Source organism: Spodoptera frugiperda, chromosome 6 (genome assembly GCF_023101765.2).
Source record: "Spodoptera frugiperda isolate SF20-4 chromosome 6, AGI-APGP_CSIRO_Sfru_2.0, whole genome shotgun sequence".
Taxonomy (NCBI): Eukaryota; Metazoa; Arthropoda; class Insecta; order Lepidoptera; family Noctuidae; genus Spodoptera; species Spodoptera frugiperda.
Window position 1 is genome coordinate 5,524,717 of NC_064217.1, and position 23,102 is coordinate 5,547,818.

Below are 23,102 nucleotides of genomic sequence, written 5' to 3' on the forward strand. Positions count from 1 at the left end.
GCAATGAAACAAGAAATAATCAAAAACTGATATTATTTAATATCACAATAAGGGCTTACATATCGAAATGTATTGAATATCTTACTTGGCTAGTGTAGCGAGCATTACTGAACAGAATTTCAAACATACAACACAATCTCACAAATCATTTAAAAATGAACCGGTCTTGATTGAGACTAGAAATTATTATCTATAATGCTTGCAGATCTCAAAAAGTGCAACTTTAAGGAATTGAGAAACGAAGTTTATAGAACTAATATTATAAAACTTGTCTCTATACGATTTCAAAATAAGAAGCAAAAATTAAAAGTCCCAAAAAGTTTCTAAAGAAACATAATGACAAAATCAGTTATTAAAAAAAAAATTAAGGGAATTTAAACCTTAAGGTTAAAGAATTAAAAATATTCGAATCACAATAATTTGGCTTCCGGATTTAAAATTAATAAAATAGTTGGTGGTATCCATGCAACGTATCCACAATAAGGGAAAGTAAAAGACATCCATTTTCAAATTTGGAAATAATAAAAGTACCACAACGAGATTAGGCCAAATGAAAGGCAAACTTTGATTAAAAAGCTTGGCTAAAACATTTTGAAGTAAAAGAACCTAACAAGCCCCATACAGGCCAGATATTTACAACTCGCTAAAAGAATAAGCTACTCTATTATGTACGAGGTAGAATACACAATACTTCAATACATTTGTACTACTACACTAACCATACATATCTATTAATACACTTTTTGAGAAATGCTACATTAAAACTATTTTACTATGTATTGACTACCGTAAAGACAGTCGAATAAGTTGTTACCGTTGTCGGGTGATCTTCCAAACAGCATCGGCGCCACCAACTACCTATAATTTCAAAAAAAGTCCGTTAAAAACCGTTACGTTTGAATATTTTAATGGCACCCACGTAGTGTTGTAGCAAGACATACACAATACAAGGAGTGTAATGGGATTGTTACGGAAAGACTAAAATATTCTTTAATACTATAGATACTCTAGAAGTCAGTACTATGAGAATTTAAGTGATGTGACTAACATGAGTTTCAATTCTTGTGTCTGTAGTGATAATATCGCAATTTTTTCACGGGTTTAAGATAGAGGCTTCTCAATACGTACTTTATAATATTTCGGAAACGCGAAAATGTCGTCGTCTATCGTTTTAATGGATATATGAGGGTTAATAAGAGTTTAGTAATCGATATATTGTGAGGATTAGTGTAACATTTAAAGTGAGGTTTGTTGTGCTGAGAATGGATAATGCAGTGCATCTGCTGAAATAGTAATAAGCATCACCTTTTGCATTAAAACTTAACACTAAGATGTGTTGTAAAGTCTATACTCTAGTGCTGATTTATTAAGAAGAACCGATTCATAAGATATGATGGTGGTCACCGGAGTGAATTCTTTTTTTCTATTTCTATTTCTATTATCCCGGAGGGCTAGGCAGAGGTGCACATTTCGGTATGCAATGCTACTATACAATGTACACCCACTTTCCACCATTTGTGTTATAAGTCTCATGTAATATGGGGTGAGCCTATTGCCATAAACGGGGTGATTTCATTGAGGTCAAAATCCCAAACTCATTACTTTTTTCCTAGAAAATTAAGCATCTGATTCCCAAATCTAGGTTCAGAAGGAATTTTACTGGTCTAAGTAGTAACTGTAAGTTCGAGTTCCTAGCAATATTTGCCGATTATTATCCGATACCAATCCCATTCGTAGGATGTTCTTATATCTAAAAATTGTAAATGATGTGTTAAGCAAGTGTTGCACCAGTGTTAATGAGTGCCCGCGAAAGCGAGGTGTTTGCGACAAGGGCTATATCGACCTTACATAATATGAGGTTTTATACAAGTGGTAAAACCAAGAGCGCAAGCCCCCATTCCAAACGCACGTTCATTACAAAGTTATTTAGTACAAATGCACGCAATGAAGCTAAACCATTTCATTGGCTAGATTTATACACCTTAAACCATTCATTGGCAAGAATCAACCTATGTATAAAGTGTGTATAAAACATAGATTCTCTTATTTACATGAAATAGTAGATATGTAGTGAAATGAGCAACCGATATTATTTAGCACAAGCACAAATGTTAATACAAACCTAAGATAGTATAAAACTATTTTTATACCTATGTAATAATAATAACCTTTACGAAATATTCACCAAAGACTCGAAAGGTTTGCGATTTGAACATTGAGTTAGTCGATGCATAGTGGTTACCTTATCAGCGTGAGAGGTAATGAAATGCAAAGCTACCAACTCTAAAACCAACGAGTATTGGCAACAAAACGAATACTTCGTAAAGGCCACTTGAACCTTAAACTAATGAAATAGCACCTTATAACCTAGAAATAAGATGATAGATGCAAAATAATTGCTAATCAATAATTAGTTTTCGTTATCCCAAGCCTGTTAGCGTGGATGAATGAAGATAATGAATAAATGCGAGTAACATAGTGTTAATGTTAGATACAAAATTAACAAACTGCGTACGTTTCGGAAGCCAGAGTTAGATAGCTCGCGTCTCCTTTACTCTATGCCTTCAAACGCTGGTGACAAAAGAAAATACATTTACTCCAGAGTCTTAACTTCACATCATATTGGTGATTCCAGTGAAGTTTTCTTCTTTTAATCTAAATGTTGTATTAATGGTGACATGATATTATGATATTTATATGTTTGTTACTCCATACAGTTGTTCGTATCTATTAACACTTGATGTTTTTTCCGAAATCTTTACAGTTTTCGCGTCACTAGAGGCGCTAGTGTAGTTTAAAGTCAACCAATAGAATATTTGCTAAGTCAAGTTATTAGTCTGTTGACAGCTAAGCTTATTAGACTAATAGGACTCAAATCCTCACTAGCACCATCTTGTGCGGGCAAAACTTCATTTCATATTAGGTAAGTATTGCTTACTAAAATAAACTGTATAGAGCAATTACGAACACAGTCATGAACTGTAATAGCAAAAAATAAAACAATATTTAAAAACATACCATTTTGCCCGTTTCGACCAATCTTTAGGCGTCCAATGGAGACATTTTGGATCGATGCGCAGCGTTCTCTTTTCCATCGCCTTTTCATGTTGCTGCAAGGTTTCCTATCACGATTAAAAACATATCAAATTCAAGAAAATACATTCGCTAGGGGTATTAAATAAAATGATATATCACCTCGTTGACCGATATAATATATTGGCCCTTGTAGTAGTTTATAAGGTTCAAATTCTGTAGTGTACTTATAACATCCTCTTTCTTTATGCTCGTTAGTTCGCAGATCTCGCTGAAAAATAGTTGGTGAAAGTTTTAGAGAAGGGTGGAATAAAACAGTTGTTAAAACGGTTTTAAATCCCTGTAGTCGGGGTCCCTCGCCAGTTGAATCCCATGCAATCGGGGTCAGGTTACTTGTATGTACCTCCAAATCCTAAAACAGCTCATGACAGTTGCCTGCTCTAGGCTGTAGGTTTTTTTGGCAGGCGTATATTTTTTGCCTGGTCTTTGCCATATTTTTTTCCAAACTTAATTAGAATTTTCTTCTGTGTCGTAGGTGCGTTTAATAACATGTAGACACCCAGACCCGAAACAATAATTTGTGAGTCACAAGAAGTGTTGCTCCGTGCGGGTCGAACCCGTACAACCCGTTCGATAAAATAATATAACTGTACCCAGTTATATTAGTTTATTGTTGTCTCGTAGTCGATTCTTATTAAACAGTCAAGCAGTGTTAGTGAGACATATTTCTACTACACCGTCAGACCTCCAATGTAACATAACAGTAACAATTTGGAATGCAGCTCATAAATATGAGCCTCTAGCATGACTTGAAACTAGTCGAGTTCCTCGTCAAATAGTTACGTGAGTAAGCCGAAAAACATAATAATTAATTAAAAAATATTGTTCTTACTTGATAGTGATAATAGGTTTCTCGTTATCTCCAACTGGCTTGATGTGTGTAAGGATATCTAGTATAGTCTGAGCCCAGTAACTCCTGTATGATAACAAACCAAGATCCGATAGAGGCTTCTCCGGTGATCCAGTCTTCCCTTCAAACTTGGACAATTCGTAACCTGGAAAAATAAGTGTTATAATAAGAAAAACAAACAAAATATAGGCTGACGTTTGAAAAAAGGCGGTTCCCTTAGTACGAGTGGTTTATTTTAGCCAACCAATCAGAGCGCCGAATGCGTTCTCGTTTCAATTACTTTAAACGTAAAGCAAACTCATACTAAGGCTACAGATTAAACAGCGAGGGTGTGTAGTATTAATATTGATACACATTACATTGAGGCCTTTAGCAAGTATAATATAAATAGTATAGTAGGTACCAACATCTATTCATGTGGGAATCTAACCCAGTACAAGGTCCAGAACGATTCATTGAATGCGCCTGGTTATATCAATTTAATAAAAAAATTTGGATATACAATGTGATAGGGGTGGGACTTCTAACCCGTTAAGGCTGAGTATTACATCTAATTTTATCGACAAAAAAAAATAATATGGGGGGTTGAACCCCCAATTGAAAATATTGAAAAATAGTGATTTTTTCGGTAAAAATAATTCACAAATGATTTTTTTTCTCACCAAAACATTATCAAACATATGAAAAAAGTAATGAATTAGTTAGCCAAGGTTGTTAGCTACCGTTTGTCGTATTTTTTTTGTTTCTACGACGCATACAACCTTTGATATCAAAAAAAATATTAAAATAGCCATAATTTTTAGGGGGAGGGGATTCGACCCCTTCGACCCCCGACTTTTGTCGATAAAATTACATGTAGTATTCAGCCTTAACGGGTTAGAAGTCTCACCCCTATCACATTGTATATCTATGTTAGTGGTCAACTACTCCTATGTAGAGGCTCGAAAAAAAGTAAATAAATAGTAAAAAGGTATGAAAAAAATATCTAACAACGAAGTATCAAGGACTATTGAAGATAAGTGTATGTGTTACTTACTAAATTCTATAAGAAGTTTTCCATAACCTTTCCTTTGGTATGGAGGCAGTGTTAATATACAAGCAACATTGTAGTCTTCTGTACTCTCCTTCTCTTTAGAAAAGTATCCTACTATGTGGAATCCTGGAATATGAAGTTGTACAATTTGTAAGTGTAAACTTAATTAGTTAGCAATATGCTGCATTCAATCTTTTGGCTTTTACTATAGATGAATGTTAGATTTTATGTAGATTGGCTGATTAGAGATTTTTTTTAAATGGTGCCATTACACGTTGCGCGGCATCCAGTTTGCCCAGCCACTGTGTAAACCGTGCAGTTTATGTCGCAGATAATATAATGCGTTTATTAAGGTCAGGCGGGGCAAGCGCGCCAACGGGGTAAGCGCACCTACCATAAAAATATCGAAAACTACAGATGTAATACAACTAACGACATCTTACATCAATGTACAACAAACTCAAATGCAGTTCTATTTCAACATAACAGATGTCTCTGTTCACCATAACTTGACGTAACCGCCATTTTAGTTTTAGTGTCATTTAAACCTGTTACCAGAGATGAGCTCGTGTTAATCTCCTTAAATCCCCAAAAATTTTATGTGTTGCGGCAAACCAATAAGGTGAGTACAGAATTTTGTTGTTTTTCTTTAAATCTGTGGCTGTATTTTAGTCCTATCTAGTGAAATTAATATTTTTTTATTGAATTTAAAATCTTAACCTCAAAATAGTCAAGTGAGGCAAGTGCGCCTAAATTTTTAGTTATATGGCGCACTTCCCCCAAGCCAGAAGTCGTCAACTTTTATGATTTAGTTATTTTCTTAGCCGACGCACGACAGCCTCGGAAAAAAGAATGATTTTAGTTCGTATTAAGAATTTAATCTCTAGATGTGATGGAATTTTTTGTCGGTTTTTTCTTAATTTCTTTTTGAAATTAAATTTTTACGTTTTTTAAATTAAACTGTATAAAAACGTTATTTTAACATTTTTTTGCGAAAAAAATGAATGAATTACATTCCAAATTAAAAATGTCATCGGGTTTGATTAGAATAACGATTTTACACAGGTAAAAATAAAAAAAAAACACGACTTTTTTTTCAAAAATTCAAAAAAAGCCGACGAAAAATTTCACCACTGGGGGTCCAGAATCATGTACTGGATACATGGTATTCGTTTGCGGTACGATGTCAATGACATCCTATACAAGGTGTAAGGGACAGCCCTCCACAAACTTTAAGGGCTTGCTCAGTGGATCAAACTGAACAACCTTCCACAAGATTTTTTTCAGGAAACGAAAAACAAATCGACCTTGCCATACAAACTGTCCAATCAAGTTTATAATTTTGTATGAAGAGGCCAATTTTTTTTTTCGTTTCCTGAAAAAAAATCTTGTGTAGGGGTTTTTAGTTTCGTCTACTGAGCAAGCCCTTAAAGTTTGTGGAGGGCTGTCCCTTACACCTTGTATAGTATTGCATGGGTGGCTGGTAAATTCTAATTATAATGGTTTTTTGCAGATGGTTCGTACTTACCAAAGTATTCGCATCAAAGGAAAAATTATTACCTACCTACTTTTAATTTTTAAGTACTTAATGCATAAAAATATAAGTCTGATTTGATTTAATAAAGATTTCTTTTACTCTAGACAAACATTTTTATTTAAATACATCAGCATTATTTACCTTAAAAAAAACACAATTAAGGTTTAGAACCCCTGATTACAAGTTTATGGCGCACTTGCCCCAAATATGGTATAGAAGCTGCAGTAGCCTATAGAATGAGTAAATTAAAAAGAAACCAAGAGTAATGAGTTCATTTGTTTGTTCTATTAAGTATATTATCAGTATTTCTGGTAACTTGAAATTTTAACGTTATTTTTTTTATACAGGCGCACTTGCCCCGTTTCCAGAGGCAAGTGCGCCTGTAACCATGTTTTCCAATTTCGTTGAAAATAATGTAAAAATATGGATAGAATGGATATTACCAACGTTTCTTGCAGCTACAACAATCCAAATATTGATAATTTAATAAAAGTTCACTCATAAGTCAGCATAAAAAAAATATTTTGCGTCGAAATCATCTATGCAAATAGTATGGCGCCCTTGCCCCGCCTGACCTTATTTCAATTGCTTTTAAATCAATCAAGTAAAAGAGTAGATTTCCAAGCGACAAAAATGTATGAAAAACAAAACTGTCATCAATCAAAAACAAACCCTATCTCTTAATATTAAAGCAGAAATTCCTCGAACAGGTAAACAACATACCTCGGGCATCGAATTCAGTCATAACGTAGAATAGAAAAGGGTCAGTGTCGTAGTACAATGTCTTATGGTCCAAGAACAGCTTGGCTAGTAAACAGAGATTCTGAGCGTAACATTTGTTCTTTCGTCCGTCTATCTCGAAAAATGATATGCTGCCTTTGCGGTATATTTCGTTGCCTGGGGGATGTTTTAGTTTGCATTTTATCTGGAAGGGAAAAGGTAGGTTTTATATTAATTCTAGAATATAAGGTTTCTTTTAACACGTTGCCCCCCATATTAGGTTTTTCTCCTGTGTCGTGGGTGCGTTCACAAACATACAAGTTCACGTACACTTCACACCCAGACCCGGAACAACAATTTGAGGATCACACAAAAAGTTGCTCCGTGCGGGAATCAAACCCGCGACACGTTTCGCGGTAGCCAGTTGCCCAGCCATCGCACCAACCGTGCAGTCTAATATACCATTATATCGTTAGCAGTTTCCGTTATAACTCCCATTTTTAATTACTCATCAAAATGTTATGGGAAATTAATCCAAAATATCGTTTCACATTTGAAACCACCAATGAGGCAGACAATTTTTACTATAGCATAAAGTGTTCTCTGTTTAGCTTGAGGTACTAAATACTTTTCTAAATAGTTAAATCATAAGGAAAACTTACCAAATGTCTTTCAAGGCACTTTTTACTTTTTCTGTATTTCAAACAGAATTCACAGATGTAAATACAAGGCAGGTTAACCATTTCCTAGAAAACAAAGTAAGTAAGTAAATTGTGTGCAGAGGTAGTGGAGTCAGATAACAAAAATACTTTGTTCATTAAGCGTGGGCCCTCATAATACCTACGCCCGCGCCGGGAAGAATAGAGGTAGTGTAAAATAACATAACAACTTTTCAAGTGTGGGAGAGCCATGCTTCGGCACAAAAGGGCCGGCTCGACCGGAGTGATACCACGGCTTCACAGAAAACTGTCATGAAACAACGTTTGCGTTGTGTTTCGTTGTGTAAGCGATGTTACCGGAGGCCCAATTCCTGCCTTCCCAACTTCTCAATACCCGATTCCCCAACAACCCTTAAACTCCTAACTCCTCAAAAGGTCGGCAACGCACTTGTAACGCCTCTGGTGTTTCAAGTGTCCATGGGCGGCAGCGATTGCTTACCATCAGGTGATCCGTCAGCTCGTTTACCGGCTTGTTCCATAAAAAAAGTACTCTGCCGTTGCACACGATTATACCGGTAAAGTCATACGACGTTCCACCTCAGCCGAGGTGAGAGGGAAAGACTCTTACTCTAAAAACCACCCCGCGCTTTTCGAACCGGAGCCCCGGTAGACCAGCTACGATTATGCTAGAAACAACTACAATTGAGAACAAACTCTACAAACCTGAGGATAAGGGGCGAAATACCACGGTCGTATCCGATTCCTCCCTAGTTCAATCATCTCGATGTTCTTCATACGTGTGACGAGGTCGTCGTGTCCATGCGCGACCATACTGCCCGACTGTCGCGGCCGAGTGGTCGGGGTGGCCGTGCCACTCACCGTCGTCTCACTCCCCTCGTTCTCTATAGACGGAACGGGTTCCGCCTGAAACGTTTTAGAATTTTGCTTGGGTTCCTGTAAATAATTGCTTGTATTTGAGTATAAAGTTTCTATTTATGATAATCAACCAAGGGTTTACCTTGTTTGTCTGAGGTCTGAGGTAGAATAGTCTGCTTATTTTACATGTTTTATGAGATTTAGTAGTATTTAAGTGTTTTCTATTCTTAAAATCTTAGGTTTATATCTGAAACAATTTTGTTTCTAAACAATAACTTCATTGACTAGATACAACTTTTATAGGGATCAGGGAATTGATAGTTTTGTTGAAATGTATCAATCATTTTTTATAGCTCATTGAGTAAATACAGAACTGTAGTGTTAAATAACAACGAGGTACTACATAAAGTCTAAAATATGACGTCACAATTTTTCCAATTTCCTTCACCTCACCAAAACACACACATCCAATAAATACTTTTTAAAATAGAAAGCATACTTCATTATCTATAGATGGCGCTTTCCGTTTCCTATTCATTTTCTTCTGCAAGGCAGCCGCAAGTACAGCGCCGCCATTGACGAGCGACGACGAGTCGTTGCCCAGCGTTGGGCTTGCTGGACGAGACACCAACTGACGCGGCTCACCGGCCACCACACCTTACACATTAAAGTTAGACGAAACAATGAGAAATTACATTAAAAATAGGCTAAATTGTCCTCTATGATGATATAAATAAAGCTCATTATTATAAGCTCTTTCGATATACATAGGTCTATGTTCATAATTAGAATGCAGCTTTAAATAAAATCTGAATATATAGGTATGTACTTACTATATCGGTTAACATATGGGTAAAGATATTTTGTAAGCATCACAAAGCAAGTAAGTATTATAAAAACAATGGATTAATTATCACCTTAAAGATTTTAAATTAAGGTACAAGAAAACAAGTAACATACTGTGGGACTAGCAACCATTCAACTTTTCTTCAACTCTTTAAAACAAACATTTGAATGTTCCAGAATAAGCGTTTGTTGGACACAAAACGAAACCCAACTTTATCACTATGTAAATTAGATACTATTTCATTCAAATAAATCCAACCACCATTTATTGCAAACATTGGACAAACGCTAAAGCTGGACAATCACTATAGAGGAGAATATATAGAGTATATAATGGAAATAAACAACTCGTCAATGTAATATCTGATTTTGAACCTTACATGCAGGCATATTAAGTTGTAAAAAGCTTGCAAAACTTGTTGTATCTTATTGATACCACAAATCTTCGAGAAGGCCCTTTCTTTAAAAAGGTTTTAGCAATTATGGTATAAGCTAAATAACTGGGGTCGCTGTCAGATACACATTCACTTGGTAGCAACATGCTTGAGTATTATATTCATAAATAGTAGTATAAGTACACAACATTTACAGATGGGAAATACTTTAACTGCAAATACATAAATATTATATTAGTCATAAAATATACTGTATATCATGGGAAAGAAAAGGTGGTGGGAGGTTTTATATCAAATAAATATCTATTATCCATTTCCGAACACATACAAAGATGCTTTTGTATGTTTCGAAATACGATTTCAAGTTATACATGTATACAAAATGCTGTAAAACGCAAAGCACACAAACAAAATTGAATCATAAATTTCAACGTACCAAGTGCATTTTTTGGTGTAGAACCATTGAGTGCATTTAAATGGGCTTTCTCATGAACTTTAGGTTGGGGTAGACTTGGCTGAACTTGTTGGTTCGGAATAGTAGGTCTACTCGGTATGGTACTAGACTTCTGACTTTCATTGCAGACAGTGTCATCTGCAGAAAAAATATTATTTTTAATGGCCAATTGTCATGATGATGAGTTTTAGTATCATGATATTACGATGGTAAATTGTGATTATGAGAGGTTAGTCAGCGATCATAGTTCGTAGCTAACAATAATTTTCAAATTACACTTATTTTCTTAAAATAACTAGAGACTAAGGTTTCACAAAGCTATTCATTCTATATACTACACATTAAACATGCATGAAGTTTACAATAGCTGCAACAAAAACAATCTACCATCATAAAGAAAATAATTTTGAAATTTAGAGCCAATTGCAGTCAAAAGGCTAGTAAATATTGAGTAAATGATATATCACCATTACTCAAAATACTTGTTTTTTATCATTTCTGTGACCTGCACATTTTTTTGCCCAGAAACCCAAAAAATCTGAAGATAGTAAAAGTTAATGACTATAATGATGAAATGAAATAAAATGGCCATAAAACGTTTTCTAGATAACAACGAGCAATTAGACAAATTACTGTTAACAAATTACCTTAATTGAAAAATAATTTGCTAAATAATTTTTAAATCACTGTAGTTACCAGGGTTTTGAATGGAGTAATGAACATCCAGTTTCTAATAAAGCAAAAACACATACTAATAAAATTAGGCATGACGCCACCTCCTGATCCGATGTGTGTCTTCTTTGGAGTGGTTGTACCTCCCGTGGACACTCCATCTCTTCTTGGAAACTGTACCTTTCTCGTGTCCAACCAGGATTCGCCCACCCACTCATCCAGACGTTTATTGACTGAAACATTGTAAAAATTGTCATGATAAAGTTGATAGTACTGTTACTGACTCCCGTTATTACACAAAATCTTAGGTTTTCTATGTAGATAAGACTAAATATGAGTTAATTTTGTACAAAACTATTTAATTACACTTAATAGTATCTATAAATCACTTTAGGTAGTTGAGTACAATATTATTTGCTTTATAGAACAGCTTCGGATAGGATCTGTGTTATCGGTAAACAAACATTTAACCAAAATTTGTTGTTTTCATATGAAATTTACTCTTTTAAGTCCTAAAGCACTATTATAATGTTATTAAAAACTATATATATATATGTTTAAGTCATTAGCAATTGCTGTTAGAAAGAATTAACAGAAGATTTCTTGTTTAGTTGACGGACATGCCAATACTGAGCTAACACATTTGTTTACAACAATACTTACAGTCCACATAGTGCACATAATATCCTCGTTGTCCACGGATTTCTTTAATACTGATAATTTCAGCTAAAGGCCAGTCATCTCCTCCTTGCATACGCACAGGTAGGCGACATCCTTCGACAAGAGATGCCTACAAAAAACAACACAACAACAAGTGAAAAATTATTGTCATTTTTCATGGTTTTTATTATTTATATGGATAAAAGAATTACCGCCGAATCACAAAACGTGGTCAGCTCATCTTCGTTGTCGTTCATTTTCTAGAAAAACATAAATAACTTTCCAGAATAATTGGCTTGTTTCTGCTATTCTGTCACACTGTGTCACTGTCACAATGAACAAAATGTCTGTTGCACAGATAACGAATCTGTGGACGCCATTGTTAGCGTTCCAGAGCAATTTTGCGTGTACCTTGAGCATAATATTTTTATATTTAAATAAAAAGGATATTTTTGTAAATTAAAATATTACTATTAAGTAGCATCAAGAACACTCAGAACAAAGGCGTAGCATGATTTCGTAGTAAAAAGCAAGGACGTTAAAAAAGGTAAAAAATATATTAACAAATGTTACCAGCAGCAAAAAATCATAAAATCAAAATAATGTGAATTGACACTCATTTTGTTACTATTTTGCTATCTGCAAGAGGTCACATACTGAGAATTTATTTGTAGATATATCCGCCACGTACAACAGTAGATAACAATTAAATAGGTAAATAAAAAAACACAATGTATTCGTAAAATACTTTATTTGATTAAATAAACACTTAGATTTTTGTTAGGTAGGTATATTATAATAAACGCAAGAGATTGTTATCCCATCCCAAGTGGTCGTAGGAATTTTTACACATTTTTCAGTTATAACCATGCTGATTTGAGGTAGCAGCGTCTTTTGCCAAATTGACGCCTCTCAGCAGCCAGCCGTATCCTGGTTGGGGCCTTTGGTCACCTATAGGCCTATCGTCTGCAGACGCGAATTGAGCGAGGAACATACGACGAGGTTTGTCAGATAAGTTCTGCGTGCTGCCATGAACAAGGAAGTAGGAGAAAATTACCACATCTCCACGATCAGCAACAACTGGTGTGGCTTTTTCGATAGGGAACTTATTCTGGAAAAAATAAGAAATAACATCATTTTAGTAAATCAAATATAGTGTAATACAGCACATCGGAATCAAAGTAAGTTTTTAAAAAAGTTCTATTTTAGGCAGACAATGTCTATACCCTTAGTATCTATGTGTTTGCTTTACGTTTAAACTAAACGACACGAGAGCGCGTTCGGCGCTCTGATTGGTTGCTTAATCAAGCCGGCCAATCAGAGTGCCGAGCGCTGTCGTTTCTATTTCGTTTCGCATACTCGTACTAAAGGTACTGTATTAGAGAACCTCGCTGTTTCGCAACAAAGTAGGTATCATAGGTAATAAGAGCTTATAGACTTTTAAACTTAGTTTTACTTGGTAAAACTACAAGGGTGAAATTAAAATAGCAGTGTTATTATTTTATTTTGTTGTTTTACCCTAACTGTGTAACTGACCTGATCAACAAAATGGAAGTTGCCCTGAAGTTTCCCGACATCCTCTAGAGGTCCAAGTTTGTGAGAGCCAGGGTATACAAGTAATCCTCCATTTTCAGGGGTCGCTGGGTCCAAGTGGATGAACACTGCCACCATGGAATCCTTCTCGAACGGGAAGTAGGGGTAATCCTGGAAGAAATATTTCTTGCGTAAGTGAGTGTGTGTGGGAGTGTTTAGTAACTAGCAGTGACCGGTTGATCAATCTTTGAGTCACTTTTGCAGTTGCTCGTTATCAGGGCCAAATTCATATCCAGCATTAGATTGGACAAAATTGGAATAGGAAATTAATTATACTATTCTTACTTGGTGCATAGGGTAAGAAGCCCCTTTCTCTGGTGGTTTGAAATGCGCTTTGGTGTGATGCAGCATGATATTCTCTGTCTCCATCACGTCCTCTAGAGCGTCCAAAATCTCATCGTTGTACAGAAGCTTTCCAAACACAGCATGGTGGTGTTGTAGATTGTGAACTCCTTTTACCTGGGTTATAAGAAATGTTAGAACATTAGCTTGCTTGGTCGTTACAGGGAGTCGTACCTAACCTGAGTTCGTAGCCGGTGAATGGGAATTGACTTATCTCTTAGGCACTTTTTATTTTTTGGAGCTGCGGACTGCCTTGCGGGTTACCGGGGCTCCGGCTCGAAAAATAGGAGTAGGAACAGGGTGGTTTTTAGTCAGTAAGAGTCTCACAATCCTTCTCGCTTCGCCCAAGGTGGGAGAAGTCATCAGATTATTTTCCGCCTTCAAAAAAATACTTTTTATTTAGTAACTAGATTAGGTATCACTAGTGGGAGTGGGTGAAATGTGCGTGAAACAAAGCAGTCTTTAATTTTATATTTGAAAAACAGCGTTAGTTGTGTAATTGAGAGTGAAACGAGTGAAAATGTGTCCTAATAGATGTATAAGGACAGACAGTGTACTACCTATTTGCAGCTACTTTATCTCATGGATAAATCTTTTGTAAGTAGGTAGGTAGATACGTAGACTTTTCTAAATGGACTAAGTAATTTTTCATTGATTAAGTGAATGATAAAAAATCTTTACGATAGTATTTTATTGATGAAATCAAATTCACTGAGATTGTAGATATTTTACAATTTAATTAAGTATTTTGCTGTTTATGTTTAGATTGCAATCAATTTTACGATCTTTATTAATCTTTAACCGATAGTAGCATTGTTATAAATTACTTACGATCGGAAGACGCTGGCTTTCGTCATTAAACTACTTATCACCATCATACGAAACATGTGATTATATAAATGCAACACGAGTAGGTATAATTAAGATAATGGATTTGGAAAAAATAACTTTCAATCTTACGTGTTACGTCTGTTTTTCCCTAAAGCAAGGCAAAGAAGAAGTGGAAGAAAAGCAGGAGTAGGAACGGGGTAGTTTTTAGTCAGTAACAGTTTGACACTCCCGCTCGCTTCACCCAAAGCGGGAGAAGTCACAGTCCACAGTTTTGGTGCCTTTCTAAAATAAATGTTCAAGGGATACGATGTACAATAGATTATTATATTTTTTCATCTTAGACCAAAATGGATGATGTTCATAAGACTTTTCTCGGTAGAAGATCCACAGGTAAAAAAAAATTGTCGTTAACAGATCGTGAAAGTTTTGCTGAAGCTGGTCTATTACTTACAGAAGAAAACATAAGAATAGAGGTGACATATCCATTACGAAATTAACGTACGGACCAAACGGTAAACACTGGACACGTCTTAATTATCGATTATCGGTTCATGATTTTTGGATTTTTTATATTTTTAGAGACTGGCAGACGTACCTACAGTTATAAAGAAATGATTAACCGCTCACTTACAGTATAAGGGCTATCACTTTTCCTGTTGTCTTCGTTCTTCCCGACCCAAGAATTTTCCATCTGTTCCAGATTCTTCCTCTTAAATAACTTGTCATATTCATCTATCACTCGCGATAATTCTTCTTCAGAAATTAGATTTTTGAGTAAAATGTAACCATTGTCTTTGTAAAATTTCTTCTGTTCTGGTGTAAGCCGACCCATGGTGACTGGTTCAGTGTGTCAAGATGGACTGGCAAATTATATGCCCACGGGATCATAATATTACTTCATCAACACCAACACACGTAAACAAGGAACGATATGACCTAGACCCAAGCAAAGGTTACGATGATAGATAGATAGATAACCATGGTATAAATATTTATTATGAAATAAGATAATTCAATTAAAATAAATATGGAATTTTTGCGTAAATATTATGGACTAGCTTCCGCCCGCGACTCCGTCCGCGCGGATGTCGGTCTTCGCGTAGATGTTTTATTTCTCCATTTTGAGTAACTCTGACAATGACATCTTATAAATATCTATTGGACCCAAATACGGCTTTTTTTTTTTTAAGGGTGAAAAATCACCTAATGGCTTCTCCCACCTTGCGCGAGGCGAGAGGGAGTGTCGGACTGTTACTGACTAAAAACCACCGGGTTCCTACTCCTGGTCGAGCTCCGAGCCTCGGTAAACCCGCTAGGTAGTCCGCAGCTCCGGATTAGGCATCAGCCCTACTGGGCCCCATCTGTGGTGGTCTGATGGCTCTTTGAGGCGCGCGCAGAACGCGACGCGCCGCACGCACGGGTCTGGTTCTGGTCGGGCGGCGAGCTACCCTTGCTCGCCGTCCGCAGACCCGCACTTACGGTGGCCGGAGATCGTCGCGCGATCCCCGACGCCCGGAGTGTCTCTCGCGACGGCTGGGGCGTGAAGAGGTTCGTTCTCTCACGCGCCCCGCCTCCTCCTTAGCTAGCATGACTGCTTCGCAGAAGGAGGAGACGGCATACGCACCATGGCTTGTATCAGTGCCGGACGCGAGAGGGCTCGCCGACCACATCCCTGAGGACACGGCGGTGCTCAGCCCACGCAGGGCAGACCGCAAGCGTATGTTCCACCGTGTCCTCCGGGCGGTCTTCGCAGTGATGACACCCGGGCGTTTACTCCCGCCCAATCAGAAACAGGAACAACCGAAGCTTCCATGTCCGGTAAGCACCTGCGTCAGGCGGTAGGTGAGGACGCCGTGGCGCCTCTCTAGCCACTCCTATTTGACAGCGAGCCCAGCCCTCGGTTGCGACAGTCGCTTTGCCATTCCGCCATGAGATCGCGCCGGAGCTCATCCACTAATCTGGCGCGGCAGTGGAGTTTCGCCCCGGCGACGCGCGTCGGCGCGCAAACTAAAGACGCGCGCGAGCACCTTCGCCTCCAAATCCCACGGCGGGAGTCCGGCAAGGAGGTTAGCCGCCTCTCCGGAGATCGTGCGATATCCGCGGATCACCCGGATGGCCATGACCCTCTGTGACGTGAGCAGCGCCCGAGCTGGTCGCCGCATCAGGGTCGGCGCCCACACAGGGGCTCCGTAGAGGGCCATGGACCGCACGATCCCCGCGTATAACCTCCGGCAGGAGGCATTTAGCCCCCCGAGGTTGGGCAGGAGCCGCTTAAGTGCAGCCCCCGTCCGTTCCAACTTAGGAGCCAAACGTCGGAAATGCTCCACGAAGTTCCATCGACTGTCGAGGACGAGTCCTAGGTACTTCATCGTCGTCTCGACGCCGATGGTAACCCCTCCTGCCGTTATTTGGGACCCATCCGGAGGTGACACGGTCCCGCGGTCATAAAAACACATGGCCTCGGACTTGTGGAGCGCCACCTCGAGTCCCAATTGCACCCAAATACGGCTAAGCCCCATGCTGTTGAGCTCGCGTTCTGTAGTATAAAACTGAAAAATTTAGACTTTTATTCCTACGTATTTTTCGGGATAAAAAGTATCCTATTTTATGCCCAGGATAATAAGGTATAATGATACCAAGTTTCATCGAAATCTAACCGTTAGTTTTCACGTGATGCCTGAACATCCATTCATACAGACAGACAAAAAAAAATCACATATTTGGGTTTGGTATCGATCCAGTAACATTGCTATTTATAATAATGCTGCTATTAAATATCAATATTTTCAATGTACAGAATTGACCCTTCTACAGATTTATTATATGTAGAGATAATTATTATGATATACAATTTTGACCTTTACGATGTTAGGTTAGGTGCCTAATGAAAATACATCTTTGTATAACTTACCTATATAGGTAGTATATAGCTAGCTAAATATTTTTTATTGCTATAAATATACATGAAAATACTAATGTATATAATCTGACAGAGCGACGAGTATACGTACCTATCCTTAGAATATAAGTGAGGTTGGTATCCTATTGAACAAACCTCGGTGTATTTCATGGGGTACAATTCTTTCAGCTCTTATTTCTTTCCCAGAAGGAGTGGTTCCATGAGGATTTTACACAAAGTAAGCAAATATTACGTACAGATAAACACATAACAGGTCAGCAATACATTTGCAACTTCTTCAGTATTGCGGGTGTCCATGGGCAGTGCTAATCAGTTACCTACCAACAGGTGATCCATCTCCCTACTCATAAAAGATGATAAAGAATATGCAGGATACCGTATTACCGGCAGACATAAATATCAATATAAGTAATCTGTGGCCAAGGTGAAGTACTTAGCGAGTATTAACAGAAACGGAACCATTGAAGGTAATACAGAAAATACTTGTCATAATTTTTATAATCAGGCCGTCTGATATGCATGGGCGCAACTATCGCTAATGTATAATACGTAGCTCAATCTGTTACGTAATTTTTGTATTAAATTGGGTATTGTGTTATCTGGGGGCATGGCAGTGCTCCCGCCAAGACGAGCGCGAAGCAAACACTGCCGTGCCATCCTTTACTGAAACCGTTTCGCCGCATTTTTAGGAACTATTTGAGAATTTCTGGATAAGATTAGAACGCAGAAATTTTCGTCATCCAGTAAGCTATTATTACATATCCAAAATTTCAAATCTGTAGGTCATTTAGTTCCTAGACACGATATAAAAAAATACACTAACGTAAAAAGAATGTTCAACAGACAGTCATATATAAGGAAATCTCAATAAGGAACGTTTGACACTGATGTGACTTGACACGACTTTGTCTTGATAATACATCATCATAACTCTAATAGAGATAAACAAGCAGCTCCATCGAGGCTTGGCTAGTTTTTTACAGAATGTTTTTGTGGGATTAGATTAAACTAGAATATTAAACACTAGTACCTACATTATTATTTTACAGGGCTTTACCCAAGTGTAAAGAAGCGTTTGTAGTATTTTGGTTGAAATATTCAATTTTTCCTCATTGATTAGATCCTGAAATTTATGATCTTTATCATTTAAAAAAATGTAGAAATATTATTAATGAATATAAAATAATTCTGTACCTACTACATACGTACAATATTTTCATTTAATACATGCACGTAGGTAGGTTTGTACGACTTTAAAATAATGTAGATAAAAAGAACATTCATCATTTTTAATCTACCTACATGACTTTGTACACAATGGCTTGTTAAACAACTAAATACAAATCAATAAAAAACAATTTTCATTGATGTCCTTTGGTAAGGCTTTTATGACACGTGCCAATAAATGTAATTAATTAATTAAGACATAATCAAATATTTCCATGTATGGACGCCTTGTGTCCATTGATATTTTAATGAGTGTTATTCGTTGCGATAATAATTTTTAGTTTGAGTGGTAGTAAGTGGCCTAATAAGAAGTAGTCGAAGGAAGGAAGTCGTAGGAAAATGTGTTATGCATATACTTATTTTTTGTTGCCGCACCCTAAGATTTTCTCCTGTGTCGTTTAAAAACATAAAATTTTATATACTTGTCACCCAGACCCGAAACAACAATCACACAAAAAGTTGTTTCGTGTTGGAATCGATATCGCGACACGCTGTACAGCAGCTAGGTGCCCCAACGCGACTACTGTGCAATCGAATACTGGACTTAAAGATGTCCTAAAATTACGGCATTCGCCAAGAAGACGTAGTCAGATTTCTTGTTCGGGATTAAAAGGTTTTCACTAATTAACATATTGATTTTAATACTTTACTTTTTTATGGTGTACGAGCAGACGGATCATGATCGATTGATGGTAATGGCCCATGGACACCCGAAACACCAGAGGCGTTACAAGTGCGTTGACGGCCTTTTGGGGGTAAGGAATTTAAGGGATGTTGGAGAATCGCTGATTGAGAAGGGAAGTAATTTCCTATACCAGTAACAAACAAAAGTTTTTAAGTCTAGATAGGTATTTACATTACTAAAGCATACATATCTGCTGAGAAGATTTACTGATATAATAGGCATTATGCTATTTATCAAATAATTAACACTTTTTTGACATTTTTGATTAATTATGTGGCTTTAAAACAGTCTGCGATAGAGATAATGCAAAAGATTAATAACATTCAAGTACTCGTATGATTTGAAGCAAGAAAACAATTAAGATAAAATTTTGATCTGATAAAGCTAAGCCAAGCTCATTAAAGAGACGTTTAAAAATAGGTTTTAGATGTCTGTACCTAGGGCAAGCAAGATAATAAATACCTCCTTTCGTCCTTAGTGAAAAATTAATGCAGGGAAATGCCCAGTTTATGTTACTTAATATCATAATATTGGACAGTTATGTAATCGAGCCACATAAATTAGCAATTGACTGAAATGAAGTATTGTAAGTAAGTAGTAAAATCTTATTATAAGTAGTAAGTAATAAGATAAGTATTTTAAGTAAGATTATAAAATGATTTAAGTACTTACATTTTCTGTTAAATGATGAACGGCATTTACTCATACCTAGCTCTATTTTTACCTTTTATTGCTATACTATACTATACTATTAAATTTGTAGAATACAACCAATATATTTTCTTTTAAATTGTCAACCCGTATCTCAGGATAGACAGTAGGCACAATACGGGCAATTTAATAAACGTACATTATTAAATATTGTTTGTCGATGTCTGGAGTGCGTCTGTTTCAGTCGCACTTATTGAAATTCTATATTGTTTCATCTCAATTTTCTACTGAACGGTAGTCGGAGCCGCATGTTACTGACGTTTAATAAACTTGCACGCCGGATTACGGAGTTTACGGTGATACGTTTCTGTGTACTGCGACTAAAGTGACGTGATACTTTGCAAGTAAATATCGATTGGATGGATTCCAAACCTTTACCAAATTGTAGTAGTTTTAAATGTAAAAAAAGAACAAAATAAACGCACACGCACTAGTCACTAGTTGTCCAATTTTTAAAAGATCTCCTCGGTTTCCCTGGGTTACCACCATCAGATTCTAACGATTTTTTATGAACATACATAAAAAAGTTGCCGAATTTTTGATACTACATAAACTGACAAACAATCTACATTCTACATTCGAATCTACATTCGCAGCTCGCATTCACAGCAAAATACCGTAGGACATATTGCTATCAAAATAACTAAAAGAGACAAGCCTTGCTGTATTATGTAACCTAACTGCATAAGCAACTAAGCTTAATCTCCCCGAAAGTGCTTTTATGTGGGGTCTAAATTGTAATCTATCATCTAGTGTGATACCTACAAATATTAATTATATTTCGATGTAATCGAATAATTATGACGAACATAATCCTGATTTATTTTACTGCATGATAAATCTTGGCTTGGCATATAATGTCACAACATTATCGCTTAACACTAATTACAATCACACTGAAAACTAATAATCCTTTCAGATAATATATTAGAATAAAGTCAGCTTTATTCAAAGCATTATTATGAGAAAAACCCAGTTAAAAACCCAGATAAAATAAACCCTGTTAAAGTGATAATAATAATTATCAAATACAATTTGTTGTGACATTCAATGTTATAAATGACAAATTAAGTCATATACCTTGATTATCTATGTACTGATTATCTATATCTTCTACTTTTTATTGACATTCTTAAATGAATGAAGAGATGATTTGCGTATTAATTTAATTATACGTTTCATTTTCTTTTACTATATTGTCTCTCTGCGTCACATTAAGATTGACTGTTAGAGAATGCAACTAGGCATTAGGTCCCATTCTAAATGTACAAGAAGTGTGAATAATAAAAAATACAGTTAAGTATGGGGATTGAAGATTGAATCTTGGAGAAATATTAAACATAGTAGTTAACGTAGTATTTAATTTGAGATTGAATTTTAAAATGAAGCAAATTGGCTTTAGGTACTGCAGCTATAGTTACTTATTCCAATATATAGTATATCTTATTGTTGGACAAGTATCAAGTAGTATAAATCTCGTGTTGTTCAAGACGAGAACGCGTCAAGTTCACGGGCGGGCGCGAAAACTCACAGTGTCTATGAGTTGATACTTAGTTACTTAGATAATAATCTACCTAGTCTAGTTTTATTTGAAGGAATGGAGGCATGACTTTTATATTATTATTTCACTTGCAAACTGAAATATTTTTTTTACTTTCTTGGCTATGAACAAAGTAACAATATTATTTGCAATTGGTGATATTTACAACAATAACGTAATGAATACATTAATTAGTAATTTATTACTACAAATTAAAATAGTATTGTTTTCTTAGTCACTGTATGTGTAGTAATTGTGTAATAGGTTGAACATGTAGCAGCTTAAGACAGCTCCGGCGCGTGCGGCGCGTCGCCTCAAAGAGTCATCAGACCACCACAGATGGGACCTAGTAGGGCTGATCACAGAGCTGCGGACTGCCTAGAGAGTTACCGTGGCTGAGGTTCGAAAAGCAGGAGTAGGAACGAGGTGGTTTAGTCAGTAAGAGTCTGATACTCCCTGTGACCTCGCCCAGGGCGGGAAAAGCTTAAGACAGTTTTTTTTTTATTTCGTACGTACAAAGGTTTGTGTAACAATGAAACTTGCTAAATTGGGAAGTAACAATTAAGAGATAAGAAGTGATTATAGGTAAAAAGGATTTTCCCATTAAAGGATATCATGAAAACAACAAGATAATAACTTGATAATAATTTGTGACTAACATTAAACTCAGTTGTAGAATGGATAGTACTTTAAATGTTTTATTTCATTAATTCATTCATTTTCATTTCATTTTTTGTATTTTCTAATGTGTCCATAAATGAAAAGTGTTTGAAAATAATATAGTGTAGTTTACCTATGCTACGCTACGGTTACTCTAATCATAATCATTATTTTTTTGTTAAAATACGTAAAGAACTACAGTTCATACTATGTTTGGTAACAGAGCGTTATGTCATGCCAGGAAGCGAACAAATGTAGGTATGTTCTAAAGTGTGATGTAAAGCATTCTGAATCATACAAAAAATAGTCTCTATGGCTACGCTACTACGCAACGCTACGGCTACGCTATTACGCACGCTACGGCTACGCTCCTACGTTATGCTACTACTACGCTCTACATATTGTGTTTTTATTTGATCTTTCAACTTTCTATGCATTTTAAGTTATTATTCTGTAAATATTATTCGGCTCATTATTGGTTTCGCGCATTTCTTTGTTCAATATTTTTTTAGATTTGATCCTGATCCTTGCTTTAAAAGTTATATAGATATAGTAGTAGAGGCATTATGAATGTAGTTTCATAAAAGAACCTACACCAGTCGCACTATTACTATTTTAACAATACCTAAAGTATGTAATTATAGCTATGCAATTAAATATTGATTACTTTTTAATGAAAAATCTAACAAATCGGTATATTTTGACATTATCTACATCCTCAGTCGGATTAGCTTATGATTAATTAGTAAATTTTAGTCACGTTTGATGCATTATCACTTTAATAAAGACGACTTTGTA

At 36.3% G+C, this 23,102-nt stretch overlaps 2 protein-coding genes across 9 annotated transcripts; both read right to left on the bottom strand.

Annotated features, from left to right (window-relative positions):
- Positions 1 to 16: 16 nt before the first annotated feature.
- Positions 17 to 12,158, bottom strand: LOC118281923 (histone acetyltransferase Tip60). Of its 8 annotated transcripts, none has more exons than XM_050694376.1 (14): positions 12,008 to 12,158; positions 11,799 to 11,925; positions 11,240 to 11,368; positions 10,446 to 10,601; positions 9,268 to 9,425; positions 8,616 to 8,846; positions 7,896 to 7,979; positions 7,237 to 7,438; positions 4,980 to 5,102; positions 3,926 to 4,088; positions 3,196 to 3,304; positions 3,019 to 3,122; positions 2,516 to 2,571; positions 17 to 858 (listed from the first exon to the last, which is right to left on the bottom strand). In XM_050694376.1, exons 1-13 carry the CDS (start codon positions 12,050 to 12,052, stop codon positions 2,565 to 2,567), a joined length of 1,638 nt encoding a protein of 545 aa, XP_050550333.1. In that variant the 5' UTR covers positions 12,053 to 12,158; the 3' UTR covers positions 17 to 858; positions 2,516 to 2,564. The 8 variants fall into 8 exon arrangements, with proteins under 8 accessions (XP_050550333.1, XP_050550334.1, XP_035458630.1 ...); XM_050694377.1 differs by having other exon boundaries at positions 8,616 to 8,816; positions 11,216 to 11,368; XM_035602737.2 differs by having other exon boundaries at positions 3,019 to 3,110; positions 11,216 to 11,368.
- A 371-nt stretch (positions 12,159 to 12,529) lies between these two features.
- On the bottom strand, positions 12,530 to 15,442 carry LOC118281922 (phytanoyl-CoA dioxygenase, peroxisomal). Its single transcript, XM_035602736.2, has 4 exons — positions 15,193 to 15,442; positions 13,674 to 13,847; positions 13,332 to 13,499; positions 12,530 to 12,906 (listed from the first exon to the last, which is right to left on the bottom strand). The coding sequence occupies exons 1-4, from the start codon at positions 15,391 to 15,393 to the stop codon at positions 12,652 to 12,654; spliced, it is 798 nt and encodes a 265-aa protein (XP_035458629.2). The 5' UTR covers positions 15,394 to 15,442; the 3' UTR covers positions 12,530 to 12,651.
- Between the last annotated feature and the right edge of the window lie 7,660 nt (positions 15,443 to 23,102).

Coding starts and splice junctions, on each gene's coding strand:
- LOC118281923 (XM_050694374.1), bottom strand. CDS start 12,052: ATGAACGACAACGAAGATGAGCTGACCACGTTTTGTGATTCGGCG. Junction 8,847..9,267: donor CGCCATCTATAGATAATGAA/GTATGCTTTCTA, acceptor AATTATTTACAG/GAACCCAAGCAAAATTCTAA. Junction 3,305..3,925: donor AAACCTATTATCACTATCAA/GTAAGAACAATA, acceptor ACTATTTTTCAG/CGAGATCTGCGAACTAACGA.
- LOC118281922 (XM_035602736.2), bottom strand. CDS start 15,393: ATGGGTCGGCTTACACCAGAACAGAAGAAATTTTACAAAGACAATGGT. Junction 13,500..13,673: donor CTTCTTACCCTATGCACCAA/GTAAGAATAGTA, acceptor TATTTCTTCCAG/GATTACCCCTACTTCCCGTT. Junction 12,907..13,331: donor ACTTCCATTTTGTTGATCAG/GTCAGTTACACA, acceptor TATTTTTTCCAG/AATAAGTTCCCTATCGAAAA.